Source organism: Girardinichthys multiradiatus, chromosome 1 (assembly GCF_021462225.1).
Source record: "Girardinichthys multiradiatus isolate DD_20200921_A chromosome 1, DD_fGirMul_XY1, whole genome shotgun sequence".
NCBI lineage: Eukaryota > Metazoa > Chordata > Actinopteri > Cyprinodontiformes > Goodeidae > Girardinichthys > Girardinichthys multiradiatus.
Window position 1 is genome coordinate 38,311,689 of NC_061794.1, and position 12,158 is coordinate 38,323,846.

At 44.3% G+C, this 12,158-nt stretch overlaps 1 protein-coding gene across 1 annotated transcript in view; it reads right to left on the reverse strand.

Annotated features, from left to right (window-relative positions):
* Nucleotides 1-2,681: 2,681 nt before the first annotated feature.
* Nucleotides 2,682-12,158, reverse strand: part of LOC124869051 (membrane-associated guanylate kinase, WW and PDZ domain-containing protein 3-like) — a 41,045-nt gene continuing 31,568 nt past the window's right edge. The window contains exons 4-6 of the mRNA XM_047366762.1: nt 5,686-5,805; nt 3,424-3,588; nt 2,682-2,692 (exon numbers count right to left, since the gene is read on the reverse strand). Of these exons, the coding sequence (XP_047222718.1) occupies nt 2,682-2,692; nt 3,424-3,588; nt 5,686-5,805 (296 nt within the window). The remainder of the gene's footprint in view (nt 2,693-3,423; nt 3,589-5,685; nt 5,806-12,158) is intronic.

Genomic DNA, 12,158 nt, shown 5'->3' on the forward strand with positions numbered 1-12,158 from the left:
GACTTCTGTCTAGTCACGGATTGTCCAGACTTGTCCAGACTTGGCAGGCCCAAGCGCATAGTGAGGGGTCTGCTGGGAACGTCTGGCGGAGCCCTCGACCAGTAATGTATTCAACTCCCACCTCCGGGAGAGCTTTGACCAGATACCGGGGGATGTTGGAGACATAGAATCCGAGTGGACCATGTTCTCCACATCTATTGTCAATGCTGCTGCCCGTAGCTGCGGCCGTAAGGTCTGCAGTGCCTGTCGCGGCGGCAATCCCTGAACCCGGTGGTGGACACCAGCAGTAAGGGACGCTGTCAAGATGAAGAAGGAGTCCTATTGGCTGTGGTTGGCTTGTGGGACCTCCGAGGTGGCTGACGGGTACCGTGAGGCTAAATGTGCTGTGGCCCGGGCTGTGGCAGAGGCAAAAACTCGGGCCTGGGAGGAGTTCGATGAGGCCATGGAGAAGGACTACCGGTTGGCCTCGAAGCGATTCTGGCAAACCATCCGGCGCCTCAGGAAGGGGAAGCACTGTTTACAGTGGGGGTGGGAGGCTGCTTACCTCAACTGGGGACATTATCGGGCGGTGGAAGGAGTACTTTGAGGATCTCCTCAATCCCGCCATCACGCATTCCCTGGTGGAAACAGAGGCTGGGGACTCGGGGTTGGACTCTTTCACCCAGGCTGAAGTCACCGAGGTGGTTAAAAAGTTCCGCGGTGGCAGGGCTTCAGGGGTGGATGAGATCCGCCCTGAGTACCTCAAATCTCTGGATGTTGTGGGGCTCTCATGGTTGACACGCCTCTTCAACATTGCGTGGTGGTTGGGGACAGTGCCTCTGGACTGGCAGACTGGGGTGGTGGTCCCCCTTCATAAGAAGGGTGACCAGAGGGTTTGTTCCAACTACAGGGATCACAGTCCTCAGCCTCCCTGGTAAGGCCTACGCCAGGGTATTGGAGAGGAGAGTCTGCCCGATAGTCGAACCCCGGCTTCAGGAGGGGCAGTGTGGTTTTTGTCCCGGCCGTGGAACACTGGACCAGCTCTATACCCTCTACAAGGTACTCGAGGGTTCATGGGAGTTTGCCCAACCGGTCGGTCCACATGTGTTTTGTGGACCTGGAGAAATCATTCGACTGTGTCCCTCGTGATGCCCTGTGCTCCAGGAGTATGGAATCGGGGGCCCTTTACTAGGGGCCATCCGATCTCTGTACAAGCGGAGCAGGAGATTGGTTCGCATTGCCGGCACTAAGTCGGACCTGTTCCCGGTGCATGTTGGACTCCGGCAGGGCTGCCCTTTGTCACCGGTCCTGTTCATAACTTTTATGGACAGGATTTCTAGACGCAGCCAAGGGCCGGAGGGGGTCTGGTTTGGGGACCAGTGGATTTCGTCTCTTCTTTTTGCAGATGACGTGGTCCTGCTGGCCCCCTCTAGCCAAGACCTACAGCACGCGCTGGGGTGGTTCGCACCCGAATGTGAAGCAGCTGGGATGAGGATCAGCTCCTCCAAATCAGAGGCCATGGTACTCGACCGGAAAAGGGTGACTGTCCTCTTCAGGTTGGAGGGGAGTTCCTGCCTCAAGTGGAGGAGTTTAAGTATCTCGGGGTCTTGTTCACGAGTGAAGGAGGAATGGAGTGGGAGATCGACAGACGGATCAGTGCAGCTGCCACAGTAATGGGGGCGCTGTGCCGGTCCGTTGTGGTGAAGAGAGAGCTGAGCCGAAAAGCGAAGCTCTCGATTTACCGGTCGGTCTACGTTCCTACCCTCACCTATGGCCATAAACTTTGGGTCAGGACCGAAAGAACAAGATCCCGGATACAAGCGGCTGAAATGAGCTTCCTCCGTAGGGTGGCCAGGGACTCCCTTAGAGATAGGGTGAGGAGCTCGGCCATCCAGGAGTGGCCCGGAGTAGACCAGCTGCTCCTCCATATTGAGAGGAGCCAGTTAAATGAAATGGTAAACAGACTATATATAGCGCTTTTCCAGTCATACAGACCGCTCAAAGTGCTTTACACTAGAGCCACATTCACCCAATCGCGCTCACACATTCATACACCGATACACAGATCGGTAGGCAACTTGAGGTTAAGTGCCTTGCCCAGGGGCACATTGACATACAGAGGGGGGAAGCTAGAATCGAACCCACAACCTTCTGATTGCGAGACGCCTTCCTCGGGAGGTGTTCCAGGCACGTCCCACCGAGAGGAGGCCCAGGGGACGGCCCAGGACACGCTGGAGGTACTATGTCTCTCGGCTGACCTAGGAACGCCTTGGGCTCCCCCCGGAGGAGCTGGAGGAGGTGTCTGGGGAGAGGGACGTCTGGGTGTCTCTGCTGAGTCTGCTGCCCCCGTGACCCGGTCCTGGATAAGCGGAAGACGACAAGTACGAGTACGAGTAATTGGCTGATTTTTCAGTTTTGGTCTCATCTGACCAGAGCAACTACTTGCCAATGTTTGATGTGTTACCTTCATGGCTTGTTGCAAACTGCAAACAAGACTTTATCTGGCTTTCTTTCATCTAGAGCTTTCTTTATGCACCTCTTCCATAAAGGTTAATTTTACAGAGTGTATGACTAATGGGTCTGCTGTCTACAAATTCTTTCACCTGAGCTATGGATAGCTGCAGCTCTTCCAGAGTAGCATTCACAGAGCAGGTCTATTCATACTGAGGTTAAGTTAAACACAAGTGGATTGTATTCAATCATCAGATGATACCTGGAGACAGTTAGTTGCACAAGATCTTATTAAGGGGTATTAGAGTAAATGGGGCTGGATGCAAACACATGCAACACCTTTTGAATTTTCATTTGTCAAACAATAAATAAAGAAATAAGACCATGAATCCTAATTTGCATTGGTCAGTCACATAAAATACCAATAAAATGCATTGAAGTTTGTGGTAAAATGACAAAACGTACATTTGTACAGTCTCACTGATCAGAAAGTAAATGAGGTGTATGTGAAAAAACAGAGGATCAACGGATTTGAAGTTTATCTATTTTAAGACCAGTTTTTTTCATCTAACATAATTATAGTAAACTGGGCTGTTTTTTCTCTTCCTTTGGCTCCCAGTTTTTATGCTTGCCTATCTGCTTAGTCTGCGCTTGTTTTAGGGCTCCTAAGACAAAACGACCTTCCTTTGGAGGTGATCCAGCAATCAATGAGGCCACAGCTCCAATGAGAGTTTTCAGCATACTAATTGTGCTAATGATTGATTAATTTGGGGATCAGAGACTCAGCTATAGATAGAGGGAAACTGGATATTGTGCAGAGCTTGGCAACAAACAGTATCTTTTACTACTAAACAATATCTAACTATTTCACTTTTATACCTTGAGCTCTGAACACTAAAATGCTACTTTTTTAAATTTTGCAAAGTGAGACACTAGATAGCATTTATGTTCGACACTTCTATTTATGGCATAATTTAGTTCTACAACACTTGCCTAAGTCGTCCTCACTGTTTATGCCTTCGTCTGCAGCCTTTTCCAGGTTGCTGAGGGATTTGCTGCGTGTGCGGAAGTTTCTGAGCAGGTTACGGTGTTCCTGGTAGGTGATGGGGGGACTCTCTGGACCTATGTGAACAGGCCGAGGTGTGCCGTAGTAATTCCCTGAAATAAATAAGGGCAGAACAAGATAACATAGCTTTAAAACATGAAGCAAGCACATAAATCTGTAATACAATATACATTTAGGGGAGGAATATACATTCGTTTTGAACAGAAGTTCCCAAATCATAACTATTATTGTAAATCAAGCCAAGTTAAGAAAAAAGGAACTGGAATAACACATACCGTAAAATAACGTCATTTCTTTCAGCATGGTTTGAATCCATGAGACATAGTAGTCTTATGCAGTTATGGACACTTACAGAATAGGCCACCCATGCCTGTATGTACATTATGTACCCCCTGGGATCATACACTGTTTTTGTTATAGCCATCTGCTGCCTCTTCTAAAAACAAAATGACATTATCCGTGCCACCCCCACCTTCCTCCCTTTTGGCTGATAGGGACACAAATGGGTTGAGGGGCAATATTAGATTAGAGAACTAAACAGCAAGGTCACCAGCCGTCACCGTTTACTGCAGCTTCTGCAGGCTACAGCATGCACAGCTCTGCTGATAGTGCTGACACTGATAGCAATGTGCATGTCAATGTCAGATGTGAGGCAGGTGAGGATGACATTTATTGGTCCCATTAAACTCATAAATTATGGATGCTAATGTATGTGGGCTTTTTAACCAGAGGCAGTACTCTTACGGGAGAATGGAGATGGGAGCTGAGGTCAGAAATATACAAGGAGTGGATTTTGACTTGGTGGCAATTGCTGACTTTGTAAATCAATTTTTTTTTTTACAGTTTTAAATGTATTTGTTGCAAGTAAATATGTAAAAAAAAAAGTATAGATAGGGATAAGGTTAGAGGGGATAGGCCGGGGGTAATTCAGATATTTGAACAACATGATTCGTTTTTCTTGGAGTGTCCTCCAATTTAAATAACTTTTATTAGTAGTAATCAAGTTTCCAACATATCTTGCACACACATCATGTTTCTATTAATAATAGCATCCTATTAAACTAAATCACAATTTTATTGTAAAAAACAACTTAAGAAATACTTTGACTGGCAATTATTTTTGGATATGAACCCACCAGTGTTGCATCTTTTACTTTACAGTTAATTCAGATTTCTATTACACTGATTGCATTGCTAAAAATTAATGATTTGTGGCAAGCGGCTGGTCACAGGCAATGATAAACCACATGATCAATAACTAAAACCTCTTAGTTTTATACAGTCTGGTAATGACGTATCTTGTTGCTATGACATAACAATCAAGCAGCTCCATCTTCTCACATTGCATCAAATAGTGTGAGGAAACAGTAACAATGATGTATATTCTGTTGCTCTAAAGGATTAAAAGTAATTATTAAGCAGACTTCAATGATTGAGGGAAGATGCCCTTCAATACCTAGGCACGTCAAGAAATACATGTTTTTTAGGCAAACTACTGAACTCCACTTGATCATTCTCATATACACACTGAGCAGAGTGTTACGTGATCAAACTAATCAAAGAAAACATATGTGCAAAAACATGTTTTTGAAGGGTAAAAAAAATACTATGTAACTGCCAACTACTTACAATTCATACTTTGATGTGCCAATAAATATATTTATCTTAAGAAAGGAAGTCTAATTCCAAGGGTTATCTAGTTATGAAGCGACAAGTGCTGACCAACACACAATCGTGACATGAATTTTAAGTGGCTTAATTTGGAGTCTAATGATAACAGGTGTACTTAACTGCAAAAGATTGCAAGATTTAATTAAAATCAATACAAAAAAATAAACAAATGTCCTGTAAATTCAGTCTGCCTGTTGGTTACCAATGGTGTGTACTGTGTGGTTAGTAACAACAGTTTTAATGCCATAGGGGCACATTAATATAACACAAATTCAGATAAATTTGGTACAGGAGAAATCAACTCTGCAAAATACTGTGCTCATTTAGTCCTAACTAATATTTTGACTAAATGTTTTATTAATTTAAATGAGGTTTTACTAAAAGATCAAGTCATTTCATTTTATTTGCTATCTTACAGTTTCAAATACTTAGGTTATATTTGCTCTGCATCTGAATCCCTATAATGTTTAAAGAGAATCTTGTTGCAAAAAGACAATTTCCGATTAGTTTAACCTCACCTTTGAATTTTCCACTCTCAAGCAGTGCTCCGGACTCTTCCAAGGAGAAAAACTCCTCAATTGAGACAAAATTGTAATCTACCCCTGAGATTTCCGCATCTCTGGGCTGTCTGGTTGTACCTGTGATAAAGGAGACGATGTCAAACATCAGAGTGATGAGGCCACATATAAAGTCAGCTGTGACATGGGTGATGTATTGGATAATAAAAGCCCTCTCCTCCAATCAAGGGTCATCCATCTGAGCTCAGTGTTTAGACAAACTGCAGATCAGCAAACTATAAATAATCAAGCTTTGACAAATGACGCAAAATGTAAAAATTACACTCATTTAAATAAAAATGGGATTATTTAGACTCAGCATTGTCATTTTGTCAACAGAGCATCCACTATCAAACCAAACTTTGCCCTTTTGTTTGATAAAAGCCGATGTTTACCAAGGCCTCATTATAATGAACAGATCAATAAGATGTGGATCAAATATTAATGAGACACTGGCAAAGTCTTAAAGTGTTTCTGTCACCATTGCAAAGGTGGAGCACTTAGATGATCAACGATCTGTCATCATAATTAATTCACATTGACCTTGGCCTGGAAGAAAGCAGTGAGGGTGAAGCATCCTGCACAATACAGGATCACTTATGTGCTTTATTTCAACTCATACTGCAGATCTACACACAGCTGTATGCAAGCACAAGCATGTGGTGTGAAATATATCACATTTATCCCATTAAGCTACTGGAGTGGTTTTAATTAGCAAATTGAAGGGGAAAGCACCCATCCTGACCTTGAAACATGTCCAGTCGTTCCTTAAGACAGAATCACTTCAAAGTAAAGACAAATCTCCGTCCTTCCCGGGAGGACCACATGTGATGTCTCTGTGTGTGGGGCCAGCAGGATGAAGTCACACCCAGCTACCCTATAAAACCTGTGATTAATGCACTGCTGTCCTGGGAGCAGCTCTCGCAGCTACAATGACACATGCAGGACTGCCCTGAGTATCCACATACACATAAAAACACGCTTAAGACAGGAAACAAACAAAATGAGGGCTTTTACACACTGCAGCCAACTCTCACAGGTAGCCACACAGGAGGAGACACCAAACACTGGACAGGTCCTCCATCACCCTACCCTGTTCCCTCTGCAGCACAGAGTGTATTTACTTTGCAATCTGCTCTGGCTGTCTGCCCTCTGGTCTTCTGCCAGCGGTAAGCCCTGTACTTGTAGCCTGTGTCTCGCCAAAATTTCCACAAGTCTGAGTTAAGTTGTCCAGTGCTTTGATTTTAGGGTATTTTCTTCCATTTACAATGCCTTGCAAAACAATTCATACCCCTTGAACATTTCCACAATTTCTTACCTTTCGTCTATAAACTTGAATTTATTTCAGAGGGATTTTAGATGATTTACAAATAAAAGTAAGTGGAGAATAAAGGATACAGGATTAAAATGAAATTCTAAAAGGTTGCTTTTCAGGCCCATATACTCTGATATCCCAAAAAAAATCCAGTGCAACCCACAGCCTTCAGAAGTCACCTGATTTGTAAAAACACTTCATATTCTCTGTGAAAATACAACTGTTATAAGAGGATAATAGCACAACTGCAAAGCTGCCAAGACACGGATGTGTACCTAAAATAACAGTTGAACAAGGATAGCTTTGATTAAAGAAGCAGCAAAGAGGCCTATGATAACTCTGGAGGAGTTGAAGCGAACCACTGCTCAGGTAGGAGAATCTGTCTAGTATTAATCATTAACTCCACAAAACTGACCTTTATGGAAGAGTGGCAAAGAGAAAGCCACGGGTAAAAGAAAGCCATAAGAAGTCCTGTGCGTAATTTGCCAACAGCCATGAAGTCCATGTGGTCAATGAGACCAAAATGGAACTTTTTGGCCTTTATGTAAAATTGTGTGGTAGAAATATTACACTTCACATCACCATGAGCACCCCAACCCCACAACGAAACATGGTGGTGGCAGCATCATTGTGTGGGAGAGCTGCTCTTCAGCGGGGACAGGGAAGTTGGGCAGAGTTGATGGGAAGACGGATGGAGCTAAATGTAGGGCGACATTGGAAAGAAACCTGTCAGAGGCTGCAAAAGACTTGAAACTGGGGTAGAACAACAACCATAAACATACACCCAGAGCAACAGTGACATAGTTGAGATGAAAGTATAATTATGTGTTAGAATGTCGCAGTCAAAGTGCAGGCCAAGACTCGAAAACTGATCCACAGATGTTCTCCATCCGAATCTAACTGAAACTTCAGTCTCCAGGCCTGCAAAGCAGGTGCAGACATTCCCCTAAAGACTCGCAGGTATTATTGCAGCTTTTATTTATAGAAAATATTCAAAATCATGTATCCTTTTACTTCTGCTTTACAATTATGTGTTTTTGTGTCCACCAAACACCCAAATTCTAATTTTATTTAATTCAATTTCATTTTTATATAGTGCCAACTTGCAACAAATATCAAATAAAAACGTTACAAATGCTACATATAAGTAAACTGAGTCCTGTCATACAGACAGATTTAAAGTCAATTACATGCATCAATTTGGTCTTAGTTAAAAAACAGGGCAGACAACTTCAGTTTATAATGGAAAATGTTAAAAAGTTTTCTATCTAAGGAAAACCAGTTGACTGCATCAAGTCATTGACTTGCCCCAATCACTCCTCCTGGATGAGCATGTGGCGACAGTGGGCAGTTGATTGGATTGAGTTGACAACTTTGCAGCAATCCCTCACACTGAGCATGCAAAATACATGAAAAGCATGAGAAAAATCAAGGGTTATTAATACAATTTCAGGGCACAGTAGTGCAATGAAACCTCTTGTTTTATCTGCTTTCATGTAGCTGGGATAGCATAGTGCATGCAAGTTTATGTGTGTTCTTGCACCTTGTTTTCATGCATTCTTGTTTCTAAAAATATCCTTTCTTCTCTATGTGTGCGCAGCTCAAATTTGAACAACCTCCACAAAAAAAAAATCTTGTGTCTAATTAAAGACCTGATAACAAACTGTCACATAACGTGTGTAATTCTTCTTGTTCCCTCAGGACACACAGTATCTCTCCAGCTGATATGGTGCAAGACAGGGAATCATTAACTATACACCCTCCTTGGAGTTATATATATGACATGTCAGCAGGGAGACAGAATGGATTATTGACATCTTCTTCTTCCCTGACTGTCCCTGTAGGCACCACACACACTGATCCCTTGCAACATGGATGAGAGAGGGATTGAAGAGGTAATTACACAGAACTCTGTATCAACACCCAGAGAGCTCTGTCCGTCAGGATCAGACGCGCACAAATAGCAAAAACAACGGACACTATGGAGTCTAAAAGGCCACAGACGGCCTGGCAGACATGCTTGAGGGGGTGCATTAGAACAAGTTGAATGATGATGCTCCTTATCTCAGAGTCAGACAATTAGAAAAGTCTTTCATGGAGGAGATGAAGACGCAGTCAGCCTTGAGACCATGTCTTGGCTCTGAATCATCCAAGGGCACATGTGCAAATGCAAAGTGTGATTATAAAAGAATGGATGGGAAAGTTGAAAAAAAAAAAGGGTAACGTGAGATTTGCAGAGCCGAAACCCGAAACAAAACAGTATGAATGAAGAGACAAAGAGGTTTAATCTACTCTTAACTGTAGCTCAGTTTGCACATGTCGAGCCATGACCAGGAATGAGATTCTTACTCTGTGATACCTTTCAATAAGACTGCCACATTTCCTTGGTATTTACACAAACAATTTATGTAAAAATAGGTGTAATTGTTGTATTTAAACTGAAAAAATCAATGATTCCAATTGATGCTGAAATAATATTTTTAATTTTACAGGAATGATGTTATCTATACCTTTCAATCATTGATATTTCAATTTTGACTAACAGACTTAAAAATACAGAAGAAACACCCCTAGATTTAGAAGTTTTCAAAACTTCGCACAATGTTTATAACTGCTGACCTCCACCCCTGTGCGAGTGCTGCAGACAGAGATGACGACACACATATTGACCGGTCACATGCAGTTTGAAGAGAAAAAAGTGAGAGAGAAGTGGAAAAAAAACCTCAGCTCCCAATCAGGAGCCGGCACCGGTCATTAACTTTAAAGGACCGGCTCTTACCCACAATTTACACAGCGTCCGTCCCCACTCCGCTCTGCCATGGTACAACTCAATAACAACAATTACACTGGCTCCAAAGGGCAGCATGGCGCGGCACAAGGCGGCCATCCAGAAAAATTCAGAAGAATTTGACCCAATTCTATTTTTGTCAGATCCCGGAGCCAATCAGAGGTTGGAGTCATTCTACACAGATCACCCTGCACCAACAGGACACTGAAAGAGCACATCTTTATTTTCAAAATAATTCACTAAAGACAGACTAGATTTTCTTAAAGGCCTTGCTGTTTAATAAATATATGCATATATTTATATGACCATATTAGCAATTGATTAGATCTGGGGATTAGATCTGGGGAGAGTCCGACCGATAGTCGAACCTCGGCTTCAGGAGGAGCAGTGTGGTTTTCGTCCCGGCCGTGGAACACTGGACCAGCTCTACACCCTCTACAAGGTGCTCGAGGGTTCATAGGAGTTTGCCCAACCGGTCCACATGTGTTTTGTGGACCTGGAGAAGGCATTCGACTTTGTCCCTCGTGATGCCCTGTGGGGGGTGCTCCAGGAGTATGGAATCGGGGGCCCTTTACTAGGGGCCATCCGGTCCCTGTACGAGCGGAGCAGGAGTTTGGTCCGCATTGCTGGCACTAAGTCGGACCTGTTCCCAGTGCATGTTGGACTCCGGCAGGGCTGCCCTTTGTCACCGGTCCTGTTCATAACTTTTATGGACAGGATTTCTAGACGCAGCCAAGGGCCGGAGGGGGTCGGGTTTGGGGACCAGTGGATTTCGTCTCTTCTTTTTGCAGATGACGTGGTCCTGCTGGCCCCCTCTAGCCAAGACCTACAGCATGCGCTGTGGCGGTTCGCAGCCGAGTGTGAAGCGGCTGGGATGAGGATCAGCTCCTCCAAATCAGAGGCCATGGTACTCGACCGGAAAAGGGTGACTGTCCTCTTCAGGTTGGAGGGGAGTTCCTGCCTCAAGTGGAGGAGTTCAAGAATCTCGGGGTCTTGTTCACGAGTGAGGGAAGAATGGAACGCGAGATCGACAGACGGATCGGTGCGGCTGCCGCAGTAATGGGGGCACTGTGCCGGTCCGTTGTGGTGAAGAGAGAGCGGAGCCGAAAAGCAAAGCTCTCAATTTACTGGTCGGTCTACGTTCCTACCCTCACTTATGGCCATGAACTTTGGGTCATGACCGAAAGAACGAGATCCCGGATACAAGCGGCTGAAATGAGCTTCCTCCGTAGGGTGGCCGGGCACTCCCTTAGAGATAGGGTGAGGAGCTCGGCCATTCGGGAGGGGCTCGGAGTAGAGCCGCTGCTCCTCCACATCGAGAGGAGCCAGTTGAGGTGGCTCGGGCATCTATACCGGATGCCTCCTGGACGCCTTCCTCGGGAGGTGTTCCAGGCACGTCCCACCGGGAGGAGGCCCAGGGGATGGCCCACGACACGCTGGAGGGACTATGTCTCTCGGCTGGTCTGGGAACGCCTTGGGCTCCCCCTGGAGGAACTGGAGGAGGTGTCTGGAGAAAGGGACGTCTGGGCGTCTCTGTTGAGTCTGCTGCCCCCGCGACCCGGTCCCGGATAAAGTGGAAGATGACGATGACGACGACGGAGATCTGGGCTATACGCATTAACTTAGGTAATCAAGACCCAATGATTAAACATTAAATGCAACAAAATAAGCAAAAACATAGCTTCTCTCTACTCTGTGTACTCAACCATTGTAGAACAAACCTGTGAAAATATCTGGATGCAAAAAAGCAAAAAGTGAAGCAGTTTTAAATGTTTAAACTTCCAAAGAATTAATTGTTTTGGTCTGACTTCTGCATGGTGGTTTTTTATTGCGTGATTTGAGCATGCCTCACTGAGCATCTCCTGAGACCATAAAAGTGTTCACAAAGTCAGATTTTTACCATAACTAGTATTTATTTGTCAAGCTATTGGCTCAGTTGCCTAGTTTGGATGCCTAACAGACCTGCTGCTTGTACCTTGCCAACAGCCAACAGCAGTTTTACCTTAACAAGAGAGATGTGTGGTGCTTCTTTAATTTCCACCAAATGATTGCCCATAACTTTGAGTCATAAAATATTTCTCTTTTTACAGCAATAGTAAAAAGAGATAGCACAGCAATAGTGTAACTTTAAATCTGTATTACCCATAATACGGTAGACCTACATATTGCTAACCAGTCCGACTCCCAGTGCACAGTACCATTCTGTCTGCCTCAGCATGAGCACACAAGTCCATTAGACCGCCCTCATGCCCTCTTCACTTTGGCTGTGATAGACATTAGCTTTTAATTTAATACCTCTCTGTAGATTATTGATACTCCAGAGCATGCATT